Source organism: Euphorbia lathyris, chromosome 2 (assembly GCF_963576675.1).
Source record: "Euphorbia lathyris chromosome 2, ddEupLath1.1, whole genome shotgun sequence".
In the NCBI taxonomy this organism is placed as follows: Eukaryota; Viridiplantae; Streptophyta; class Magnoliopsida; order Malpighiales; family Euphorbiaceae; genus Euphorbia; species Euphorbia lathyris.
In genome coordinates this window covers 57,634,940-57,662,343 of record NC_088911.1, presented here as the reverse complement: position 1 = coordinate 57,662,343, position 27,404 = coordinate 57,634,940, and the positions used below count along the sequence as shown (strand labels likewise).

General features: G+C 35.8%; 2 protein-coding genes across 2 annotated transcripts; one reads left to right on the top strand and one right to left on the bottom strand.

Moving 5' to 3' along the window:
* Positions 1 to 6,752: 6,752 nt before the first annotated feature.
* On the top strand, positions 6,753 to 11,065 carry LOC136218322 (elongation factor Tu, mitochondrial). The gene is made up of 12 exons (XM_066005121.1): positions 6,753 to 7,062; positions 7,294 to 7,369; positions 7,463 to 7,555; positions 7,655 to 7,729; positions 8,111 to 8,215; positions 8,328 to 8,418; positions 8,518 to 8,723; positions 9,093 to 9,176; positions 9,364 to 9,429; positions 9,524 to 9,586; positions 9,670 to 9,910; positions 10,608 to 11,065. Exons 1-12 carry the CDS (start codon positions 6,878 to 6,880, stop codon positions 10,676 to 10,678), a joined length of 1,356 nt encoding a protein of 451 aa, XP_065861193.1. The 5' UTR covers positions 6,753 to 6,877; the 3' UTR covers positions 10,679 to 11,065.
* Positions 11,066 to 13,373: 2,308 nt separating this feature from the next.
* On the bottom strand, positions 13,374 to 18,627 carry LOC136218321 (uncharacterized). The gene is made up of 5 exons (XM_066005120.1): positions 18,228 to 18,627; positions 16,594 to 16,774; positions 15,705 to 16,119; positions 14,687 to 14,767; positions 13,374 to 14,191 (listed from the first exon to the last, which is right to left on the bottom strand). The coding sequence occupies exons 1-5, from the start codon at positions 18,309 to 18,311 to the stop codon at positions 13,693 to 13,695; spliced, it is 1,260 nt and encodes a 419-aa protein (XP_065861192.1). The 5' UTR covers positions 18,312 to 18,627; the 3' UTR covers positions 13,374 to 13,692.
* Positions 18,628 to 27,404: the final 8,777 nt, after the last annotated feature.

Here is a 27,404-nt window from a genome sequence, read left to right as displayed (position 1 = left end):
TTCAGCTTGAGGTTGAGGTTGTAATATAATGAAATGTTGTGTGAATTGGGTGCAAAGCAAAGACAAAGTTATGCGTAAGAAAGAGATGATTTTGGCTTGCACGTTGCAATCATAGAAAAAAGACCAAACAATTTTGTGGAATGAATGCTGTTTGGCTGCAGCTTCAATTAAAAGTAGTAGTTTCACACTCTAGCCTCCCCCCAAACAATTTAGCCTAATAAAAATATATATTTATTAAACTCTTATTTTTTATGTTTTTCTTTGGAAAGAATATATTTTTATGGTTTTAAGGATTAAGTTTATAATCATTTATTTTAAGATTAAGCCATGAACTTTAACTTTAACATACATTAAGTCTTTCGCTAACAATTTCGTTAGTTAAACCCTTAGTGAAAGATACTATTTATGTAAAAATTAAATATAATAAACTTAATCCTTAAAATTTAAAAAGTTAAATTGTAGTTTTATTTAGAAAATCTTCTTTTTATTTTAAAAGATAATAAAAATTGTAATTTTTATTTTCTAAATTTAGGATATATAATTGAAATAAAAACTAAATGATTCATGGACGTGATTTTATGTTTTTTACTTCAAATAATATCAATTGAACTAAGGAAAAAGTACAAATCAGCACATATATTTTTTTTGTTTTGTTTTTTTTGTGTACTTTCTATTTGAATTTAAAAATCCACTTCCAAATTAATACATAAAAAAAGACATAATATTTTAGGAATCCGATCCCCCAAATTTATAAAGTGTCCCATTAGCCCATAAACTTGTTTAAAATAACATGATTGGTTCCCTAAGTCCACGTGGTGAAACATGATTGGATTTGAACAAACTGTAATTTATGTCATTTTAAACAAGTTCAGTGTATAATAGATTATTATAAGCAAGTTCAAGAGATAAATAAGTCACTTTAATCAAATTACGGTAGCTAATAGATTACTTTAAGCAAGTTTAAGGAGCTAATGAGATATTTTATAAGTTCAAGAAACCGATTAGCTTTCTGAACCAAGTTCAAGGGGCTCCTTATATATTAAGCCTTAAAAAACTGATAAAAAATATATTAGTAAAATCGATTATACTAACTATGTTATATAAAAGGGCTAATTACAAATCTAGCCCAACTAAGAGGGGTCATTTACATATCTAACCCGCTTTGCTTCCATCTTACCAAATTAGATCATTTCATCCACTTTGGACAAAATTACCCTTAGTTCTATTGATCGATGGATCTGCTCCTGCTTCTTCTTCTTTCGCTTCTTTTGGTTCTTTTGGTTCTTCTTCTTCTTCTTCTTATTCGGTTCATCTTCTTCGATTTCTGATATCAATCATTAGCGATTTTTTAGATTTTTGAAGTATTATGTTCAATTTTCCGTAGAAATGGTACGTTTTTAGCTTATACGTTGCTTTTCTCGCTGGTCTTGCCTCTTTCTTCATCTGTAATGGTATCATTTTAATTTTCTCTATTTTCCACCATTTTCCTCCATTGTTGTCGCATTTGTGATGAAATTTATCGCATTTCATCGCAAATGCGACAACAGTTATCGCATTTCGTCGCAAATGCGACAACAGTTATCACATTTCGTCGCAAATGCAACAACTCTTGTCGCATTTGTGATGAATTCGTCACAAATGCGACATCGCAGCAGTTCATTGTTATATTTTTTTTTTCTTTGTCATTTTTTGAACTTTCCATCCTAATCCTCTTCCACAGATACTAGTTCTTCAAAGGTTGAACGAAACATAATCTCTTCTCTCTATAAACCACCGTCTTTTCATCGGTTTGGGATGGTGAAGAAGACATTGAGAGTCTGAGGAAGAAGGTGAATTGAAATAAGGGTATTCTTGTCCAAAGTGGATGAAAGTGTCTAATTTGGTGAGATGGAAGTAAAGTGGGTTAGATATGTAAATGGACCCTTTTAGTTAGACTGGATTTGTAATTAGCCCTATATAAAAGCATCTAGCTAACTTATAATAAATTCACTTTTTTCTAATTCATACTCATTTTTTATTATTATAGGAAAAATCATATTTAAGCTCCCCATCTTTATAGTTTTTCTTAATGCCCCTAACTTTTATAATTTTTTTAGTAAACTCTTGATCTTTATAAGTTTTCTTGATTGAGCTTCTGATCTTTAATTTTCACACACATTCATCCTTTCACTAATGACTTAGCTAGCGAAGTCGTTGGTGAAAGGCTCGATGTATGTAAAAATTAGAGTTCAGTGGCTTAATTTGGAAAAATATATGGTCAGGGCCTTAATTCTTAAACAATGAAAGTTTAAGGACTTAATTATAAATTTAACATTTAATTATGTTTATTTTATTTTGTAGAAAAGCTTATATTATTCCATGAAAGGAAAAACATACAACATGGAAACAATGAATAAAACATCACACAAATACAAGCTAAAGCGTATAAAATCCATAAAGGGAATAAAAAATCAGAAAGAAATGGCATAAAAAGACCACAAAGGCAAGCCATTTAATTATTAACATAGCCACATGGAATCTAAATGTTAAAAATCGTATGGTTGGCGAACATTCTTCTATATATATATATATGGGGGGAATAAGGTTGAAGTGTACCCTCCATTTTATCCTCAAATGTTTCAAACATGGGGTATTTTTAGATTTAGGCAGTGGTGGAGCCAACTTTTGACTGCTTGAGTGCAAAAATAAACCTAGTCCATGTAGAGTGAGCTTAAAACTCTTTTATTATCCCTACCGAACAAAACGATATTGTTTAGCCTAACGGGGGCGTAAAAAAATGTGCACTCCTTCATTTGATGTACTTCACACCCAAAAAGAAGGGAGCTACGTATGGGTAAAAATTATCGATAAAAGTCTTCTTTCTTGACGACAGAGTAAGACGAAGCTCGTGAACTTATTATCCTAGGTCGAAACAAGTTGATAGGATCCCATTTTTTATGTCCTCATGGCCCTTTCCCGAAGATTAAGAGGCAGTAGGGGCGAAACCACCCTTAACCATTTCTCGAAAAGGTAGTTCTCGAAGGTTGGTACCTTCTTGTCCCTGTCTTCGCCTCTAGATCTAAATAAGATTCATGCTTTACAAATTTCCTTACTTGATCCCAAAATTTTTACATACACTATCATTTGAATCCAAAATTACTTAGAGCTGGAAAGGTTAAGAAAATTTACAATTTTAATATTAGGTGTATATAGGTGTCTGATCCAACTTCTCGTTGTTGGCTTATTTTGGAAAGGTTGACATGTGTTAGGATGGGCCCCGGTGTAATCTCTGATGCCAAAGTCAGTAAATTCATAGATATAAAAGAAAAGTTAATGATGAATATATAATGAATAGAGGGAGAGAGAGTTACCCCTTTATATAGGTTGGAAAAGTTGGTGAAAGTATGATTTTTCCCCGGGGTTTAGCTATGAAATAAATGAGGCGATTCAAGGCCTAGATTTGCTTCCTTGATGGCCTTTTTTTAATCAAATGGGCCTAGCGGTAATGGATCTGAAACAGATGTCCCCCGTTGCTAAAGCTGGAGTATTTAATGCGAGGGGATATAATCGCTACAATATTTTGCATGTTTTCAAAAAAAATTGATGTCATCAATTGAGGTATTACGACACGCCATTTGGTGAAAGTGGCGGTTAGCACGCAGTTGAAAGGTATATAGACTAGGGGTGAGCAAAATAACCAGTAACCGATTACCGAACCGATAACCGAATCGAAGTTTTAGTTTGGTTCGGTTATTTTAACATTCTGGTTCGGTTCGATTTTAATTTTAGTTTAGTTTGGTAATCGGTTATCGGTTCGGTTACTGGAAAAAAATATCGGTATAACCGATAACCGAACCGAACTTATTATATAAATATAAAAAATATAATTTTATTTTTACATATATAAATAACTTATAAAATATAAAATCCAATATACTTTTATTTTTATATATATAAATTTTGGTTCATTAGTCTTTAATTTCTTCAATTGTAACTTTTATACAAGAGAATTATTTGAAAATCAATTAAATAAAAATATATAAAAATTAATATTATGAGTTTCGGTTATTCGGTCGGTAACCGAACCGAACCGAAAATTTTCGGTTAAATAAAATTCGGTTACCAATCTTCTTCGGTTCGGTTCGGTTATGAAAATAACACCAAATTCGGTTCGGTTAGTAACCGAACCGATGCTCACCCCTAATATAGACTCAACTGAGTCATAAGCATTTTCATCTTTGGTGGAACTTGGGTATAAAGAAGGAAAAGACATCTAAGCTCCTCATTTCATCCCAAAAACAAAGAGGTGCCCTTTATTATTCAGGTTAGCCTATTTTCTTACTCATTTCCGCACGCCCTTGCCTTTTGTGTATGAATTTTTGCACCCTATTATTCATAACCCTTGAAAACGCCTTTTCAGTTCATCAACTGTGAAATGCATAAATTTTCCTCATCTTTGAAAATTTCTTTGATAAGCGACTCTAGTGAGAAAGGTAGATATCTCCTTATTGATAAATAAGAGAGGCTTATGGTTATAACTAACTACAACCGAGTTTTCTTTCCCACCATAAATCGATATACAATGATTTTTTTGTTCTAGCAAGTTCAAAGTTATCGACAAGGCACTTCCCAACATGTATCATGAGGTTAAAGACAAGTTGTGGCATAATGATAATCCTTGGTGAGCCATTCCTCCATTATTCAACCACTATGACCTTTGCCCTCAACCTAGATAGTGCTCTCATATAGGTGAGGTTGCAGTGCTTACTGCCGAGAATGTTGCTCTAATAGCCATCATTTACTGTGTAGGAGGAGCCTACTGTTAAGCCCAAAATATACCTAAAATATCATTAATATTTACATCAGTTTTGCTATGAAATTGTGCTGTTTATATCTATTTAGAGTACTTTTACGTCTGAATATGTTTCGTTCATGCAAGGTACCTAAATATTTGGTAAAATCCAAATAGAAACGAAAAGAGGTCAAAAACGAAGGAAAAACCCTAAGTTACGAGCAAACGACGAAGAAAATCAATGCATCGAAACGAAGATGACGGAACGAAGTCGGAGACGAGAAATAACTCCCGTGTCGCGATCGAGATTCCCTAATCTCGATCGCGACACGCCTCTTCCAGCCACTCCTCCTTGCGTTTCGAAGACCAAAATTTTACTCCCCAATCTCGGCAGAGATTTTTCCATCTCGGTAACATCAGAGATTCCTGCAGGACATCTTTCACATGTTGAAATTCAAAGAAACGCGTCTGTTCGGGTGGATAGAAACGTCTCTTCACAGCGGACACGATCCTTAAACACGACTCTTCAACATCTATAAATAGAGAGTTGGTTTCAGAGTCGTAGAGAGTTAAATTTTTAAGATTAGTGCAGAATTTATGCAGAAGTTCTGAGTCAGAAACGATTCAGAAGTTAGAGTTCATTTCTGTAAAACAATTTGATGTACACACATTGTTCTTAAATTAATTACAAACACAGTAGCAATTAGATTTAGATTAAGATCTGTTCAAGACTAGTTTACATTTTGGTAGTAGAAGAGCCATCTCTATTCCGAAGATTCAGCGAGAAGAATAAGTAGCGGATTCGACCCTAGAGCCTGACAAACTCTAACGAGGTTTGAGGAAAGGATTGACGACCCAGAACCCCAATGTCGTTTTGAATGCTTCCATACTTTTTGTTCTCTGATACTCACTTGCATTGAACTGATTGATAGAGAATAGAGAGTCAGTATTCTCTACACATATAGGGAAAGAAAACGAGTAGTAGACAAGCTTGCCAACTTTACTTTGGCTATTCTAAGAGACCTTCATATGTATGACCAGTGTCCTTCTTGTGCTTATATGGAGTCCTTAGATGATGCTAGCGGTGTCTCATGACTTAAGAATGTGGTCCTTGATTAGGTCTCTTCGACCTTATCTATAATTTGTGTGTGTTTCTTTGTTTTTGCTTTTTTTGCGGTTTTGTGAGCCCTTCTTAGCATCGAAAAAAGCAAAATAAAAAATTAATATTTAATATTATTTTAATTATTTAATTTATAACATAATTATATAATCTTGAATGATTAATAATAATTATAAGTAAAAAAATGATGTAATGGTAAGCCTTATTGATGAGCTTATAATGAAAAGGGAGAGTTAATCCTTTATATAGATGGAAGTAACTTAGAGAAAGTAGACCTTACTCCAGAGTTGGCTGTGAGATGAATGAGGGGGTTTAGGACCTTAACCTACATTCTTAATGGCTTTCTATTTGGAATGAAATGGGTAATGGATAAAAAAATATATAGTTTTCTCAAAACATTGCTAACACATTTGATTTTTTTTTTTAATTTACACAGAAATTCAAATTTGAAAAATTATAAATATTAATTTAAATAATGTCAAACTAAGTAAATTATTGTTTTTCATATATTTTAAGTATTAGGTTTTATGCATTAAGAGCCTGAGATATATTTTTTAGGGTTTAAAATTTATAAATTATGACATAAAATGGTACTTTATTTGTGATATATAGAAAATTATGACATTTTGTGATATGATTTAATTATAATTTTTTGTTTTTTTAAGAAATTATAATTTTATTTATTTTATTTTTTTCACAGCAACATGCTTCAGTATTGAAGAAAGTTGCTTAAACCCATTTAAAACGAATGGGGAAATGAAGCCCAAAAACAAATTGATAGATACCCAAAACTGAAGTAGGCATATTTAGAGTTAGAGATGTTTCCTTGGCTTGGCCCTAAAATACGCAGTAGGGTACTGTCATACTAAAGACGGTTTCCAATTTCGGTGATTGTTGAACAAAACCCCATTTTCCTCTAAAACCCTCTTTACATAGGCTTAAACCCCACTCACTCTCGCATTTCCGCCTCTCTCCGGATTCTCTTCATGGCTTCTGCTGCTCTTAGAAACCCCAATTCTAAACGCCTTTTTTCATTCTCTTCTCAAATCCACTCCAGCTGTCGCGGATCGGCTGCCGGTTACTTTGCCATCTCTGATTCTCTCTCTGCAAATGACAGAACCTCATTGTCTGCAAATCCATGGTGGAGATCCATGGCTACCTTCACTCGAACGTAAGCCTTATCCTCAATTCTTTGATTACACTTTTTCTTTTTCATTTTTGGTAATTTGTGATCAGTAGCAGAGATACAACTATTGTTAGTAAATCTTTCGATTTTTGCAGTCTTCAACTTACTGTTGCATTATCACTTTTTGTGAACGGCTTGAATTCAATATATAGAATGTGATAATCTATACGGTTTTCCTTAAATTAGTCATATATCTGAATTCTTTTGTCATTACAGTAAGCCTCACGTGAATGTGGGAACAATTGGACATGTTGATCATGGCAAGACCACTTTGACAGCAGCAATCACAAAGGTTTGCCTCATGCCATTTTATTTTCGCTGAACTAAGATTCAGTCTGATTGAACATGGAGGCAGTCGCTAATGCAAGACCTGCTCCTTCTGTAGGTTCTTGCAGACGAAGGTAAAGCCAAGGCTATAGCCTTTGATGAAATTGACAAGGCCCCTGAAGAGAAAAAGAGAGGAATTACAATTGCAACGGTTGGAATGTCTTTGCCCTTTTTTCATCCGCATTTTTTGTGGTATTTGTGCTTCGTTTTCTTCTCTTCAGAAAATTTAGTCAGTTTCAACTTATTGCAGGCTCATGTGGAGTATGAAACGGCTAAACGTCACTATGCTCATGTTGACTGTCCAGGACATGCAGATTATGTGAAAGTAAGTTGTGATATTACCTTCATTAGACTAAAGTAAAGTTCTCTTGGGCTGCATGTATTAGGCGCAATTTAAACCATCATCTTATTAGCATTCTAAAGGGAAGAAACTGGAGGTTGTGCGAATGTACAACATGAATAGGCATTTTCACATTCCTTTTGTAGGAACTTCTGTTTTGTTTATATTTCTTATTTTGCGGTAATATCTAGCCTGGTTTTAAGTAAAACATTTGACATCCTTGTTAATTTTCCTGAATATCAGTCTTGTTGACTTGTTCTATTGGTCAACTCCCTCGCATATATGTTAGTCAATTACAAACCTCAATTCAACTTCTTTCAATCAGCTGTATGGACTCATTCGTTTGACTAATTAAATTGGTTTCAGAACATGATTACTGGAGCTGCTCAGATGGATGGTGGAATTCTAGTTGTATCTGCTCCTGACGGACCCATGCCACAGACAAAAGAACATATTCTGCTTGCTCGTCAGGTAATCATCATGGTGCTAAACAGACATGAGGCATATTTAGCTTGTTCCTTTTGCCCTTTCCTTGTGTCTGATTTTTTTTATTCAGTGGGTTTTTTTGAAATGAATCAAATAGGTTGGTGTGCCATCACTTGTTTGTTTCCTGAATAAAGTTGACGCAGTAGATGATCCAGAGTTATTAGAGCTTGTGGAGATGGAGCTTCGTGGTAGGGTGGTCTCCAGTTCATTTCTTTTGTTGCTGCTATTATTTGCTTGTCCATTATCTTTGTTTACAGTAAATTCTTTACATCAATATTTTCTGGCAGAACTGCTCAGTTTCTACAAGTTTCCTGGTGATGAAATTCCCATCATTCGGGGATCAGCATTGTCTGCACTTCAAGGAACAAATGATGAAATAGGGAAAAAGGCCATCTTAAAATTAATGGATGCTGTGGATGAATACATTCCTGACCCTGTTCGCCAACTTGACAAACCTTTCCTCATGCCAGTTGAAGATGTTTTCTCAATTCAGGTAACAAGAAATACTTTCCATTGTTTGTGTGGAACATAATGATGAAATTCTATCATTGCAGGATTGAACTTTTATCTTATTTTATTCTTTCTTTATTTTGTTTATACTGTTCCACTTATTGAACTCTTCAAGCTTGGGAGAGTGATGCTAATAATACCAAAAATACATTTTTTTTTTCTTTTCTGTTATTTTTTTTTTTTTTTTTTTTTGTCATGGTATCCCTTTGTTTCTTGAGTGATGTTGTTAGTTGCAAACTGGGTGTTGGGTTTACCTTGGCCAGTTGCGAAACAAATTATTTAATTGCACTGGGTAAGTGGTCATGTGGAGTAAAATTTCTACTGAGCTTTGATTTGTTACTGTTTGTTCTAGGGACGTGGAACTGTTGCAACTGGACGTATTGAACAGGGGACCATTAAAGTTGGTGAAGAAGTTGAGATTTTGGGGTTAAGTCAGGTAAAATTTATATTTGGTGTTCGTGCTTCCTTCTTTATCTGTTTCTTTTTTCATTATAGTTTTCATCACCTGTGATTGCGATCATTCAATCATCATATAACTGCTGAGATACTCTTTGATTCATTGTACAGCAACTCTCCAATTCAAATTCACTTGATAAAACTTTGAGTTAATTTAATTTATGTAGGGTGCTCCTCAAAAAACAACAGTGACTGGTGTCGAGATGTTTAAGAAATTGTTGGATCGAGGAGAAGTGAGTTAACAATTCTGAGAAGTCTCTGTGTTGTTAAGATTGTATCGCAGCAATTGGCAAAATTGATTTATTTACCCTATTTTAACTTTACTAGGCTGGTGACAATGTGGGACTTCTTCTACGTGGTCTGAAGCGAGAGGATGTGGAAAGAGGACAGGTGAGTGCCGTCAATTGACCCCTTCTCCTTATGCCTCCTACATACATGTGTATGTAAATCCATTTCGTTCTATTTATGTTTAGGTTATTGCCAAGCCTGGAGTTGTGAAAACATATCGGAAGTTTGAGGCAGAGATATATGTCCTCACAAAGGATGAAGGTGGACGTCATACTGCCTTCTTTTCCAACTACAGGCCACAGTTTTACTTGAGGACTGCCGATGTTACTGGGAAAGTGGAGTTGCCTGAAGATGTTAAGATGGTTATGCCTGGGGATAATGTGACTGCAAATTTTGAGCTGATCTCACCTGTTCCTCTTGAAGCAGGTGCGTCAAACTTGACATGTTCTTTTTCCCTCTTTTGTTTATTTATTTTATTGTGTGTGCAGGGAAGGTATTAAAGAAAATGTGTTATCTCCCTTTAGATTTAATTACATGTGCCCTTCATTCTTTGCTTCAGCTTAGTATATTGCTCACTGTTTTGATTGTCATAATAATCCTTACATGTGAACTATGCGTATTAAATCAAAGCTTGAGATAAACAAACATTGAGATATTGGTGATCTTACAAAGACATTGGGTTTCGCTGCTTGTTTGTGTCTAAGTACATGTAACAAAAACTGTTTATGCTATTAAGCTTTGACCTTATTACCATTTTATCTCCATTTACCCATTTGTAAATTGTAATCATTTGTGCTTGAATTGCTGAATTCGAGCAGAACTATGCAAAAGGTTTTTTTGTATCTGTTATCCTGATATAGTATCCCTTGCATTGCATGCTAGGGTAGACTTTTACATCTTATGTTTGAGTATGCCATAATGCAGAAGAATGAGTCTGCATTTTTTTCCCGTTGGTCTAGTGGGCTAAATTTGAATGAATGATGGTATTCCTCGTTAAATGTTAAATATTTCTTCAGTTTTTTTTTCAATCGTGCAAACTATATACATAGACCACCATTTATGTAACTTGGACTCGTGGATATTTATGCAAAATTTAATGTGTTGTCTGTCCTTGGCATAACAGGACAAAGATTTGCGTTGAGAGAGGGAGGTAGAACAGTTGGAGCAGGTGTAGTATCAAAAGTAATTAGCTGAGCTGTTTAGATATTGTCGTTGTTCCTTGAATAGGGCTCTAGATAAGAAGACTTGATTGTTATTTGATGAGAAAATGATAGTTATTGCAGTCTGCATTTGATGCAATGTTGCTTCTGAAGAGACGCACGTTGAATTATTTTGATAGAGAGAATGTTGTTCAGTCTCTATTTGATCAAACACACAGCTTTGATCTTTTCGCTTCGGGTTTCTTTGGTATTCAAATAAATGTCTTTCAAATAGTATCATCCTAAAAACTTGTATATACATGTGCGCTCGCGCCAGTGTGTGTACACACTATTTGAAGATTTCAACTTCTCTAATATTGATGTATAAACTCCCCCTTAATGACCATTGAAATTTTAAAGAAATTTGGTTTTATTTACATTACATGTGGTATTTAGCTGCTAAATTGTAATTATTGAGGATTGTTGAGGGTAAAACATGAGCAACCAATCATGTGATTGCAATTCAAGCCTATGACCATAGCGTGGTTGGAATTGTTGCATCGATTGGAGTACTGGTTCTATCAACTTTCATTATTGAAATTCACAACAATCTTACAATAACCTCTGTAGCCCCTCAATTTAGAACTCATGTTTGACGGAATCGATTTCTTATAGAAAAAACTTAGGTCCGTTTAGTATGTAATCAAGGTTGTAATGTAATCAAATGTGTAATATAATGGAATGGAATAATGATTCTATTACCGTGCTTGGTCGATAAATCTTAATAAAATTGATAAAGTATAATTATCATAACAATGAGTATGTTTATTTAATTAAATGCAACTTTTATGTTTTTTTTTTGCTTTTTACATTTTTCTGTTTTCGTGTTTTTATTTTTCCGGTTTTTTTTCATTGTGTTCTCATTTTTCTTTTTCTTTTTTTTTGTGGTTTTCATGCTTTTTAGCTTTTTTTTGCATTTTTTTCGTTTTCGGTTTTTTCACATTTTTTTCATTTTTGCATTTTTTCGGTTTTTATGTTTTTTTTTTCGTACTTTGCCATTATTAATAAAAAAAATATAAGGGTTAATTGTAATGGGGTTCATGTCTTTTTTATTCATAATGTCCATTAAATAAAAAAAAAATTAAGTGATGTATTTGTGATTTGGTTTATGGGTCTAACCAAACGTGGTCCATTTTATGGCTGGCCCCGATAAGACTTTATTTGTATTGACAAGATAAAAAGACTGCACCATATCTACATACATTTGGACAAAATTATTAGAGGGTCCATGTTGACATGTGGGAGGTCCTCATATGGAGGACCTCGACCCTTAATAGTTTCTCATACATTTGGCAGTTTCCAGTTATATTTCCCTTTCTTTACGGATTGGTTAAAAGAAAAAAATTTAATAATCCATGGATACCTGCAGGTTTGGTCGATAGGTTGGTTACTGTGGCGAGTAATTATGGATTTGCAGTTATTCATATCCTTTGTCATTCCAATTTAAACGGCTAAAATAGGCTTAACATATCCTTGAGCAGTTATTCACATGAATATGCTTTTTTCTTTCTTCAGCTGTATTGCAGACAATAGTGGATTTTGCCTAAAATGGGTAATTCCAGTTAAACATTTTGCCTACTGAGAGCCTTGTTTAACTGGGCTCGGTTTCAAATTGCAAGGAAACCGGAAGCTTATCTTCCGGTTTTTTATTTTAATTTTTTTAATATAAAAAATAGAAACGGGAAGTCTTCCCGTTTCTATTTAATATATATATTTTTTAAAGCTTTGAAGGGTAATAACCATAATTCAAACTGTAATGTGACTATAAAGAAATTGTCAAAAATATAATTTCAAACTCACATTTAAAAGAATAAAACATTTTTTAACCGAATTAGATGTCTACTACTAACTGATTTGGCAAAGAAATGTTTAATTGATGAATTTAAAAATAAATAGTTAAAGATTGAAGTTAAATTAAAAATTTAAAAAATATAGAGGGACTTTTTTTAAATTTTGCTTTAAAATTTTTGAAGAGCGGAATCCACCTCTTCAAAGCTTTAAAAAATATATATATTAAATAGAAACAGGAAGACAAGTTTCTGGTTTCCTTGCAATTTGAAACCGAAAGCTTGTCTTCCGGTTTCGAGCCCACTTAAACAAGCTCTACAGTAGGAATTTTTTTTAACTGAGCTCTTACGAGGAATTATCCTCATTAAGAGACCCATTTTGGATCAAAATCCGACAATAGTAAACCTAAATATGAACTCCTAATTCATCTCTTTCCTCTTCTTTCAATGTTTTCTTGTGATTCATGCAACTTTTTTCTGGTTAATGGGATTCGTTCTGCCGTCTTCAATCCATTTCTCTTCTATGAACTTTCTTGCCTTCTTCTTTACACTATTTCCCTTCACGATGGATTTGTGAGTTTAGGCTTAGGTGTTACCAATTTTACGAATTTGACATATTTTTCAGAGCAATTTCATATATTCTTTTCACCAGTCTTTTAATTTTAAAACGCTCACTTTAGCTTTAACATGTATCTACCATGTATCATGTCAATAGCGCATGTTATTAAGATTCCCTTCTTGTGTCTCAGATATTTAGCTGATAGTAAACACAGGGATATAAAACGCACAAGTTTATGTTGTGTCTGAAGTATTTAGTTAGTATAGACGAAGATTAACGAGACATTTGTAAATTCAATTAATTAAATTCAGAAAGCTACTATATGTATTAATCCACCTAAATAATTAGGGAAACAGTGGCTTTCCATGCAAAAGATGTACATGTTCACAAATGTTAAGTCTCAGTTAACTTCCTCAAAATTTCCCGTGCATACAAGAAGTGAAGGAAATAGAAGGTAACTAATCACAGGCACGGCTCAAGCGAGTGGCCTGTTCCTAGACATGACTCGAATTCACAGATCCAAAACTGACACGTCATAGAAGTGGCTTCAATCTGCCATAGAAACTAAGCAATATACAGTTTTCTAGTCGCCACCACTCGCCCAGTAAGGTAATGTTATCCAGATCACTGGCTTTTACACGACTTTTCAAATCCCAAAAGTACTCATGCAAGCCTGAGCAATGCTACTGCCATTAATGTTGCAGCTCTTAAGTATACATCTTTCAAGCTTTTATCCACAATTCTCAGCATTTCCTCGTCCTTTAGATTCGACTTACTTGCATTCTTGTTGATATAGACAACTGTATCCTTCAGTCTATTCACTGCCCAAGAGAGCCAGATGAGCCCAAATCCGAATCCAGTGCTCAGGAGTTTTGATGAGCAGATGGGTACTCTACCACAAGCTACTTTACAAACTACAGAGAATAGAACGGCCAGGCCAGTTCCAGCAATGCCTGCAGAAAACTGGGTCAGAAGAGCAGGAAGTTCAGGGCCAGATTTCTTTAGTGTTAAAAGTGTGGTTTTTCGATGCTGCTTCTTGTCTATCATCAAAGATAGAAGGCTCTCACAAGTGTGGAAATAGCTTCTTTGGAAGAGATCCCTCTCCCTACCGCTTCTCTTGCTCGTTTTCTTTGTTGCTGGTTTGACCCTGATTTTCTCAGACCTGCTTAAGGTTATAAATTAGCCTGGATTTTTTTAAATAAAGCAAATAAACAAAGTAATCAACATGAACATGAAATTCACAATAATGCGCACTGAAGGATATTATCTGAACAACATTGTGCCATGACGAGTTTTAAATTTCTAGAATCTACAGTAACTTCTTAGATTAATGTACATTTTTTTCTACAGTTACTTCAAGTGATTCTTCATCTTAGATTAGTGTACAATTTCTTCTTTGCGCCCGTATTGGTCATTAATATGGAATGAAAGATCAACTATGAAACTTCTATTCTCATTTTCCCAGCATCCGATTTGTTCTAGCATAAATTTCACAAGACTTGACTTTTAGAATCATTGTCTAGCAAGAAATATACGCCTGCTAGAGAATACAAGATACAGGACAATGCAATTCTCAGTAGGGATATCCTCCCACCATAGATGTAGCTAATGAAACAATCAAGGTATCAATAAGCAAATTACAGATATAATCAGATACCTCTTCAAAGGTGCAGCTGCCACATCTTTGACCCTCAAAGAGGATGTAATAACACTAGACTGCGCTTCGCTTGTACCAGGCCTGCTTAATCAAATGATCAGAAAGTAACATGTTCAAATTAGGACCCTTCAAAATAATAGAGAAAACATACACAGCTAAACTACAAGAACAGGGATTAATAATGGTGGTTCCTAAATGCAATATCCATAAAACAATTGTAGCAGTAATAAGTCAAGATAGCTAAAATAGCACTAGTTTATATGAATGCTTAATAGCCTAAATATATGAAAGAACACATGGATATGTAAGTTGAACATTGCAATTACAATAAACATTCAGGTTCTTTTACATCCAATAGCTGTCAACCTCCTCCATTCTCCAAGAACACTGTCATGGTACTAAAAGAGAGACAGTTCCATACCTTCTTCATCTTTAGAGAAAAAGAGAGAAAAATATGCACAAAAGAACCAACATAAACATCCTCCAAAGCACATAAAATTCTCCTTATAAGTTGCAAAATGCCCAATCAAAAAATCAATTGAATGAAATCTATCTTTCAAACTTCACAACTTTGTTATTCTCAGTTTAAAAGGCTGTCCTGAGAAAATCATCATTATTTGCATTTCACAGTAAGAAAATTTAGGTGTATAAGTATAACAAAATTTATACTTTAGGATGATTTGAAGTTGCTAATGTAAGTAACTGAAAAAACCTTTTGAATCTATACAGGGGAAAAAAAAGAAAAAAAAGTGGAACATATTCAGGACTTGAAAATAAACAGGTAAAAATTTAGTTTGGGCAACTTATCTGTTTTACAAATCAAATCAATGAGCCAAGATGATATGTTTAACAAGAATAGCCATAATGATTTATCTACATTATGCTAATTGAAATACTAAGAATCAAAGAACACTGATAAAATTATCCAAGCTGAACCTGAAAATATCTAAATGTGAAGTGGTAGTTGCAAGCAGCATGCTGCTTTTGATTTATAACATTAAGGTCCAAGTATACGTACCAGCTAAACTGGGGTACAAGCACTGAATGCCTCCTCAACGTAGTTGAGTTCTTTGACAAGTAAAATTCAGCAACAACTGAGAGTATATCCTTCATCTCCTTCCCAGTTCCAGTGAATAACACTCGACCATCTGGATGAACAGTAAGTTTGGAACTACTGGACAATTCTCCCACAAAGTCCACTAAAGCCTTTGGAGTATCACTTTGGCCACTTGGATATATGAGAGAGTGATAGGGCAGATGATTCACATCTGATGTCAACACCTGAATATCCATTAAATCAGATAGTAATGGTAAATCAAGTCCACCTTTTTCTAGTTCACTTGATCCAGATGTGAGAAACTTCAAGATTTTCTCATGTTTATTACATCGTTCAGCTATTCCAAAGCTAAAGACTGCTGAATCTGGATGACTTTCTGCCAGGAAAAACAAGGATACTGTAATGAATAACAAAAGCAAGTATAAATAGAACTTATGCTTCTTAAAAACACACAAACAAAGGAAGTACATAATAAATGCCACCATGCCATAGTATCCTATCAACTGTAACAGGAGAATCTCACATTCAAATTGAGTTATCTGTGGCCGTCTAGTACAGTGGAGAACTGATACCATTTCTATTTGAAATTTCAATTACCACTCAGGTTACTCAGGTCCACAAAATTAAAAAATGCCACTGAATCAATCATCCCATTCATGTGTATATGAACCTATTATACTATCCAGTATCAATCATCCCACAGATGTATATTCCCACCTATCAATAGCTGTCACTATATTCGTCATTAGTATATTATGTCATTAGAAGATGAAGGCTGAAAAAATTGCACGCTCTCATATTTGTTTTCACTGCATAGCCCATTAGAAAAACGATCCAGTAAATCACAAACCTCGCACATCAATGAGTACAGGCTTCTCAACTGTGGATTCAATCTTAGCACACTGGTTTTGCTCTGAGAAAATACTAGTGGGTCTAGATGGCCCCTTAAGCTGGTGTGAACCCAAAGCAAGGGAGTTAGGGCTTTTTATCTCATGTCTTGCTCCATGACTTGGAAAATAAGGTGGGCAGTCCTGCATCAATCAAAACATTTAGAATCGTTTCCTGCGCAACAGGCACAACATAACGTGATGCAATAAAAATAACCACCATATTAGGATCACTTCATCAATCATCAGTTAAAACTGCAACCAAATGTCTCCTAAAATAAGAAATTTCTTACATAAGCTTTCAGATTTTTGCAGGGGAAGGATAATGCATCTCAGATATAACTCAATGATAATTTACAGACAAACACGCAATAAGCTAATAATCAATGATATTGAGCTATAGCATATGAATATGAGATGTTGATAAATGGGAATCACTACTCCATTTCAGAAACATTATACAACAACAACAACAACAACAACAAAGCCTTAGTCCCGAAATGATTCGGGGTCGGCTAACATGAACCATCATATAAAACCGTGAAATCACGTCGTGTCAGCGGCACAAATTCTCTCCCTCCACTCTGTCCTATTCACTACCATATTTTCCTCAATCCCCAATAAACTCATATCACTCTCAATCACCCTCCTCCAAGTTTGCTTAGGTCTTCCCCTACCCCTCACCACTACATCCCTTTGCCGCTCTTCAGTCCTCCTAACCGGCGCATCAAGCGCTCTTCGTCTTACATGGCCAAACCACCTTAGTCGGTTTTCCCTCATTTTATTCTCAATAGATGTAACCCCTACTTTTGTCCTAATTATTTCATTACTCACCCGATCATTTCTCGTATGACCACACATCCATCTCAACCTACGCATCTCCGCCACCGACATCTTATGAATGTCACAGTGTTTCACTGCCCAACACTCCGTACCATATAACAATGCTGGTCTGATTGCCGTGCGGTAGAATTTTCCCTTCAATCTATTAGGCATGCCGGGGTCACAAAGAAAACCCGTAGCACTCTACCATTATACAAAAAAAAAAAAAAAAAAAAAAAAAAAAAAAACTGTAACTTAAATAGATCATATACCCATTTATGTTGTGGGAAAGTGGGTCATGGGACCAAATCCGAGACAACCCTGCAACTTGTGTGCTGCAGGCTCAAGATCCTCAATAGTGCACAGTGGCAAACTTCCTAAAATTAACAATAAAATCATCTACTAGTCACAGGAACACAGCATAATTTGGCGTAAATTATCAATTGCATCCATGTTACATTAATCTCTACTTTCGAGCACCATCGTCATAAAAAATGGTTAGTTCATCATCAGTAACAAGTGCAGAAAATATACAATTACTAAAACTATAAAAGCATAGGCATAAAAATGCGTAAATAAACAAAACGCATATCATCTGCAGAATTATTTACTTATACGAGAATTTCTTCCTTCCCACATCATCAAAAGAATCAGAATCAATAAAAAAAAAACTCGGAAAAGGGAATCATTATACAAACACAAACAGAAAACCGAAACCAAGCATAAGCAAAGTTAAACTATATCAGAATTATAAATAATAAAAATAAAAAATTACCCTGATAACTCTGCTCTGGTCCTGGTAAAAGAGTAGCTCGGGATTAGGAGAGTAGCCATGAGAAGCCATCAAACATATCTTCATCAGTCGTTTCTGGAGAGAAAAGCGAGCTCAGAAAACTAAAATTTCTGATGCTAAATCTCTCGCAGAAAGCACCAGAAAGTTATCCATCTAATAGACCTCAAAATTCAACCAATAAAGCTGATACTAATTTTAATTGAGTGGTACGCATAAATAAGGAGATAATAAAAAGGATTGAGATCTACGCGACCCAATTGTCATGATCCAGAATTTTCGAATTGAGGTTCTGTGGCAGAGAGAGAGAGAGACTCTGCCGACCCCCTACGTTTTTGGACTCTATCCGGGTGGGTGCCCGTGTTTCATTTCATGCTTTTACTTTGTTTCTGCGTTTTGTTTCCTTCTCATCTACCGTTGATCTGATGGAACCATCAACTTTGTACGGCCCGATTCGCCTGTCTTAAAAAAAAATAAAATAAAATAAACTACTAATACAAAGTGGAACAAAAAAATCTAGACTCGTCCAGCTGCGAGCCCCCTGTCCTGGTGCTTCTCTGTCACTCCATTTGTCTTAATTGCTTAGTTTCAGTCAAATAAAGCTCAAAGTATTATTGGGCTAATTAATAATCTGAGCTCATTTGAAAGTATCTATTAATATATTTAACACACTTCAATTTCATCTTATATTAAATTAGATACTTTTATCCACTTTGGACAAAATACTCTTATTTTAATTTATCTTCTTCCTCACATTCTCAACGTCTGCTTTGTCATCCCAAACTAAAATAGAAAAAAGTCAAAGAGACACAGCAAAACGAAAAGAGAGATGAAATATTTGTATGAATGTCTTTTGAATTTGATGATCTCAGAAATACGTGTGATGAGTTCGGTTTCGTTAGCGATTTTGAGATTATTGAAGTATTTTAAATTTTGGAAAATAAACACGAAACAGATGAAGTTTTTTGGTATAAACGGTATGTTTTTAGCTTATACGCATGCTTTTCTCGCTTATCTTGTCTCTTTCTTCATCTGATATCGTTTCAACTTCCTACATTTTCCTCCATTTTGTCGCATTTGTGACGAATGGCGACAACATTTATCGCATCTGCAACAGGAGCAATTTTGTCTCAGATATGATGAATTTAGTCACAAATGTGACAACTGCTGTCGCATTTGTGATGAAATTCGTCGCAGATGCGACATGAGCAACTGTCAATGCGACAAGAATGGAGGAAATTGAAAATGATGGGTTCAACGAGAAAACATTCAACTAACCAACTGTGTACTTGAATAATGTGTATGTAAAATGAAGAAATAATACTTACATTAACTTGAATAATGTATGAATATGCTTAAATCTTGGGTTGAATTATTGAATTTTGTTGTAAGAATTTGAAAGAAATGATAATGAGAGAAGGAGATTGGGGGAGGTTAGTGTATTTTTGTCCAAAATAGATGAAAGTGTCTAATTTGGTAAGATGAAAGCAAAGTGGGTCAAATATGTTAATAGACCCCTTTATAGTTGGTCTAGATTTGTAATTTGCCCATAATATTAATAAGAAAAAAAACATAATTAAGTCTCTGAACTTTACCTTAAAATAGGATCAAATCCATCATCAATTATTTTTCCACATTAAGCCCCTAACCATTGATTCCGTTATGGATTTGACCCTTATTTTTTATTTTTTCGTCGAGTTTGGACCAACACGCAATATTAGGACGATTCAGCTTATTGACGTGGACAAATAAAAATAAGAGTTTATTGACTAGGATATATAGAGAGTAAAAAATATTAATAAATTACAGATATTAATTTCCAGTAAATTTTTCCAAACTCGATCTTTTCCTCTCCCATTTTGTGATTTTCAGTATTAGAATCGCCAAATCGATCTTACATCTTCCAAACTTGACGGAAAAGTTAAATAAGGCCAAATCCATAACAAAATTAATAATTAAAGGCTTAATGTAAAAATAATTAATCAAAAACTTGATTTTTAAAATAAAATTGAACGGCTTAATTATACTTTTTGCCTATTAATAATATAATGGTTTTTATAAACAATTAATAATATAATGTTAGGAGGCCCATTTACATATTTAACTCATTTACTCAACCTACTACATATCTAGACTAATTTTGTGAGACTTTTCCATAATACCCTCAATATTTACGCGCGTCTTCCTCCCTCCCGTCTGACTTCGCAGATTCGATATTATGCGAAGCCTGCGAAGCTAATGTTTGGGTATACTTGATGAATTTAATTAGCATATGCGAAGCCTGCGAAGCTAATGTTTGGTTTACTTGATGAATTTAATTAGCATATGCGAAGCCTCGATATGTTTTGAAGCTAATTCGCGAAGTGGTATATACCAAACAACAACGAATTCTAACATTAAAATCATAACATTATCAAAATTTACAACAAGATTGCCACAATAAACTCCTAACAAATCACTTCAAAGTGAACCTGACTAATCCGGTACCAATTTTGAAGCGGATGAGTAATTTCTCTCTCTATAGGAAGTCCATACCTTTTGGGATGAGAAATGGAAGTCCAGACCTTTTGGGATGGACGTGTCCCATGGTGCACTCCAAGATTGGCACAATCTCTCCTAACCAATCATTTTAAAGTAAATGTGTCAATCTTGAGGGAAATTTCTCCCTATACAGAAAGGAAAGTCATCTCCCCTGCATCCGAGGACGCCGCCTTCTAGAAAGGGATGTTATGTAATTAACCACCTTCAGAAAAAATTAATCGTGTTAGGCAGGAAAAAAGACGATTTTGGCTTCGCGAAATGAGGATTAGCGAAGCATGCGAATGTAAATGTGCAGGGAAAGAGGTGATTTTACTTCGCTAATCGACATTTTCGCGAGGTATGTGAGGTCTGAAACATGACGATCTACGTCGCATATCGATGCTTTCGCGAAGTCTGCGAGGGAAATCAAACTTTTCTACTCGCAAACTTCGCAAACTAATTGATTCACGACGTATATCGTCACGTTTCAGGCTCTTTCTCTTCGCAGATCTTCGTGAAATCGTCGACTACGCGAAGTGTATTCATGAAAAAACGCAGAAAAAACAGCAGATACTTACATTTTTCGCGCCTTTCACCCTTAAAAGCGACAATAACAATATGATAAACTGGGAAAAACGATGGAAATAACATAGAATAACCATTTCTTTGATGGTAACAAGAAGAAAGAAACCAAGTAACGAGCATGAACATGAAGATGAAGAACCATGACTTCATTTTTTAGGATTAGGAAGTTGCAGAATCAAAAGATGAAGAGAGAAAAAAGAGAAATTCATTGTGATTTGGCGAAAAGGTGCAGATTTTGTGCAATTTAAAGGAAGATAGGAAGATCAAAAGTCTTCGAATCATTAATGGAGGAGCCAACAGTCGTTCGCGCATCCAAGGAGAAGAGGAGAGAGAACGTTCGTGTAAGGGGAAGTGGGAAGGTTAGGGGTATTATGGGAAAGTCACAAAAAATTAGTCTAGATATGTAGTAGATTGAGTAAATGAGTTAAATATGTAAATGGGTCTCCCATTTGACCTAGTTTTGTAATTTTCCCGATGAAAAATAACACGGGTCAACTGCATCTTTTCTAAGTTGTTCTTTTGGGAAAATTACAAAATTGGGTAAAATGGGAGACCCATTTACTCAACCTACTACATATTTAGATTATTTTTATGTGACTTTTCTATAATACCCCTAATCTTTCCACTTCCCCCTTACGCGAACGGTCTCCCCCCCCTTCTCCTTAGTTACGCGAAACGGTTGGCATCTCCTCCATTAATGATTCCAAGACTTTTGATCTTCCTATCTTCCTTTAAATTGCACGAAATCTGCACAGTTTCTACAAATCACTATGTATTTCTCTTCTTTCTCTCTTCTGTTGAAACACCTTTCCACATGATTTTGATTTAACAAAATTATTTAAGTAAAATTAAATATATTCTAAACACACTAAGTTTAAATGCTTTGATTTATTACACTAATGTGTTTGTTCAATGTTGAGTTAAATTGTTTATAAGACATAAAGACTAAAAGGCTTAAAGCCCAATACGGAAGTCAAAGCCCAAGTCAAACATATCAAGACCACTCGGCCCGCATGTGCAAAACGCTGTCGTTGTGTATAAAATGCAGCTCAGGGAAAGAAGGATCGAGAAGACCTTCGTTGAACAACTTCGGAACGAAGCTGCTGAGTTGTATCGACAAAGAGTACAAGACAGCAGCCGAGCAAGAACAACTTCCAGACAAAGTATTTCTACTTTGGGTAAAGTTCAGAAGACACTGAAAGTTGTCTAGTTGACCTTACCATAAATGGAGAGACATTCTGCCGAACTGACTAAAAGCTGCTCAGTACTGACCGAAGACAAAAGATACTTGAATCTGATTGGCCAAGAGCACTGAGCAGGACTGAGTGACAACGACAGGATGCCGTTTCCCTCCAACGGTTATTTCAAAATTCGAAATGACTGATGCCTCATATGTCTCTATAAATAGGGCCTTTTAGTTGCTTCATTCTATGCAGATCTTCATCAAGCCATTACGCTGACCAAAATTCTACTCGAAGTTCTGTGAGAAAAAGCAAAGCAAATACTTACACCAAATTCTATATCTTTCGTGTAAAAGTCTAGAGTGATTATTCAATCATCTAAAGTGTCTTAGCAATTGTTGTTTAGGACAAATCTTTATCATTTCTAGAGATTAGAAAGGAGAGGCTGAGTACTCGGTTATAGTACTCAGTGAGAGATTAGGAGTGAGTAGAGGTATAGAGGGAGGTACTCTTGTTATACTCAGCTTCTAAGTTGTAAAAGGTTTGATGCTCTACCGTTAAAGAGCTCAGTAGAGAATTCGAAAGCTCGGAACGTGTTCCGGGGACAGGACGTAGGCTTAGAGGCCGAACCTGGATAAATCTGCTGAGTAACATATTTCTAACCTTAAACTCCTTAATATATATATATATATATATATATATATATATATATATATTGCTTGCTTAAACAAAACTGACCAAGTAAAGAGGTCACGCTGAGTTGTGTGTATTGAGTATCTGAGTTCAGGAATAGACTCAAGTGCTATCTCCTGACTCAAAGAAAGAAGCTGACTTAGTCACCAGTTGACTAAGCTAGTGTCTTAATTTACTCAGTGCGCTGTGTAATCCTTTTTCAAAGAAAAAGAAGTCAGCCTTAACGTACTAAAATTTTAAATAGTTCCTATCCCCCCCCTTGGAACTAACTTGTTACGTTATAAGGGACCAACAAGTGGTATCAGAGCCTAAAAGCTCTCTGTGAAAGGTTTAACTACCTTGAGATGATCCCCACTATGGTTGAAAACAGCAGTCGATTTCTCCTAGGAAACCAGACAACTCAGATTTTACCTGAGGGGTTGTCCATTACTCGGCCTCCCCTATTCTTCGGGTCTAACTGCACCTTCTGGAAGAATAGGATGAAAAACTTTATTCAGGCAACAAATATGAGTGCATGGCTTTCAATAGTCCAAGGCCTATTTGTTCCTGTTGAAGTTGTGGCTGGCCAAACAGTTGTCAAAGCTGAGGCCAAATGGACAGAAGATGATCTAAAGAAGCTACAGAATCACGCTTCGGCTATAAACATGCTTCACTGTGCGCTTGATGCTGCAGAATATAACAAGATATCAGGTTGTGAGTCAGTGCAAGAGATCTGGAAGAAGCTGGAGGTCACCTACGAAGGAACCAACAAAGTGAAGGAGTCCAAGGTGAACCAGCAGATGAGACTATACGAGCTGTTCGAAATGAACGATGATGAAGGAATCTCTGACATGAATGCAAGGTTTACAAACATCATCAACAAGCTCAAGAGACTTGGGAAGATCTTCACTGAGGAAGAACAAGTCAAGAAGATTCTTAGGAGTCTTCCTAAAAACTGGCAAGCAAAGAAGACCGCTGTTGAGTAAGCTCAAGACCTAACCACCTATAAGTATGATGAACTCATCGGCTCACTGCTGACCCATGAGATCTCGATGAAGAATTTCGAGGTGAAGGAAAAGTCTGAAGACAAGAAGCAAAAGTCTCTTGTTATGAAAGCTGACTCCACTGATAGAAGCTCAACAGACGATGAAGAGATGGCTATGTTCACCAGAAAGATGAAAAGGCTGTTCAAAAAGAATGACAAATATTCTAAGAAGCCTTATAAAAAGTTTGATAAGTACAAAGCTGACTCCAGCGACAACAAGTACAAGAAGGACAGCTCAAAGCCCATTACATGGTTTGAATGTCATCAAACTGGCCATATCAAGTCAAGCTATCCCTCGCTGAGGAAAGAAAGAAAGAATGGCAAGAAGGCAATGGTGGCAACCTGGAGTGATAGTGATGATTCATCATCATCTGAAGCTGATGCCACTGAGTCAGCAAAGATTTGTTTCATGGCTGATGAACTTGCTGAGCCATGTGTTTCTGAGAATGCTGACCCCTCCATTGCCTCTGACGATGAGGAACATTCAACTGAGGTAAGCCTGAGGTGTGCTGAGAAGTCAAAGATGTGGTATATTGACAGCGCATACTCGAGGCATATGACTGGTGATGAAACTCAGTTCATCACATTTGAGCGTAAACGAGGAGGAAGCGTAAGTTTTGGAGACAACAAAAAGGGTAAGATAGTAGGGTCAGGAACCATTGGAGGTAATCCTACTATTGAGTCTGTCTCTCTAGTCAGCGGACTCAAATATAACTTACTCAGCGTAGCTCAGCTATGTGACAATGAGAGAAAAGTTATATTTGATGACACTGGATGTAAAATATTCGAGGGTAAAACTAATGAGTTAATTTTAACTGCCCCTCGCATTGATAATGTCTTCATGCTGAACTTAGAGAAAAAGTTTTCAAAAACTGTATGCTTAGTATCAAAGGAAGAAAATTCCTGGCTATGGCACAGGAGACTTGGTCATGTAAGCATGGACCTCCTGGCCAAATTAGCAAGAAAGCAATTGGTTGAGGGACTGCCAGAACTTAAATTTGAAAAAGATCAATTATGCCACGCAAGCTGGAAAACAAACCAAACAATCTTTTCATAGCAAAAACATTGTCTCAACTAAGCGTCCATTAGAGTTACTACACTTGGATCTCTTTGGTCCAGTCCAGCCGCTGAGTCTGGGTGGAAGAAGATTTTCCTTGGTCATTGTAGATGACTTTTCTCGGTACACTTGGATCATCTTGCTGAGTAGCAAGGATGAGACCTTTGAGACATTTTCAAATTTGGTTAGAAAACTTGAAAATGATAAAGACCTAAAATTGGCTCATATCCGAAGTGATAATGGTGGAGAATTCAAAAACCAACAGTTTGTTGAATTCTGTGAAGCCAGCGGCATTGACCATAATTTTTCTGCTCCTAGGATGCCTCAACAAAATGGGGTTGTTGAAAGGAAGAACAGAACCTTGGTTGAAATAGCCAGGACAATGCTGAGTGAGCATAGGCTTCCAAAGTACTTTTGGGGAGAAGTTGTTAACACAGCGTGCTATATTCTTAATAGGGCTCTTGTTAGACCTATACTAAAGAAAACCCCCTACGAACTTTGGAAAGGACGAAAGCCCAACATTGGATACTTTCGAGCCTTTGGCTGTAAATGTTTTATTTTAAACACCAAAGATAGCTTAGCTAAGTTTGACTCAAAAGCTGATGAGGCTATCTTTTTAGGCTACTCAACAAACAGCAAAGCATACCGAGTTTTCAATAAACGAACTCAAGTTTTAGAAGAGTCAGTACATGTTGAGTTCGACGAAACTAACCCTGCAGGAAGATATCTGCCGCTGACCGAGGATGATCCACACTCAGTACCCGCTGATCAAGATACAGCCGCTGAGTCATTCCCTCAAGGGCTGACCAAAGGTAAAAGTGAACCTCAAATTGTTTTCACTGACCAGTCTACACCTGCAGAGATTGTTGAAACACAGACAGCACAAGACTTCAATCTACCAAAGGAGATAAGGATACCAAGAGGACACACAGAGAGTGCTATTCTTGATGCCGCTGAGAATACCCTGATGACAAGAAACCAACTCAGGAGATACCTCAACAACGTAGCCTTCGTGTCAGTTCAGGAACCAAAGAACTTCGCTGATGCTGAGGATGATGAATTCTGGATGAGCGCAATGCAAGAGGAACTTAATTAATTCAGAAGAAACGATGTATGGGAGTTAGTGCCACATCCAAGGAGTCAGAAGACCATTGGAACAAGATGGGTTTTCCGCAACAAGCTGGATGAACAAGGAAATGTAGTCAGGAACAAAGCAAGGCTTGTAGCTCAGGGCTACAGTCAGTAAGAAGGTATTGACTACGGTGAGACCTTTGCCCCAGTGGCAAGGCTATAGGCTATTAGAATTTTATGCGCTTATGCGAGTTATATGAACTTTAAACTGTTTCAAATGGATGTTAAGAGTGCATTCCTTAATGGAGTTATAAACGAGGAAGTTTATGTTAATCAACCTCCAGGGTTTGAGGATCCTAAATTCCCAAACCACGTTTATAAACTCAAAAAGGCTCTGTACGGCCTCAAGCAAGCACCACGTGCTTGGTATGAGAGGCTGACCAGTTTCCTGCTGACTAAAAACTATGTCAGAGGCAAAGCTGATACAACCTTATTCATTAAGAGAAAGGGTAAAGATACCCTGCTGGCTCAAATATATGTTGATGATATTATTTTCGGTGCTACTAATGAGTCAATGTGCAAGGAATTTAGCAAGCAAATGCAAACTGAGTTTGAAATGTCAATGATGGGTGAACTCAACTTCTTCCTTGGACTTCAAATCAAACAAGGGAAAAATGGCATCTTCATCAGTCAAGCTAAATATGCCAAGGAGATATTGAAGAAATATGATCTTGAAAATTGCAAGCCAATATCTACTCCTATGGGCACTGACACTGTCCTTTGTGCTGACGAGAATGGTATGTCAGTAGACAGCAAATTGTATCGAGGTATGATAGGCTCTCTACTTTACTTAACTGCAAGTAGACCGGACATTCAGTTCTCAGTATGCTACTGTGCTAGATATCAATCTAACCCTAAGGAATCTCATTACATAGCTGTAAAAAGAATCCTTATATATTTGCAAAGCTCAGTGAACGCAGGTTTATGGTATCGCAACACTCATGGTTTTACACTTGTTGAGCGATTTCCGT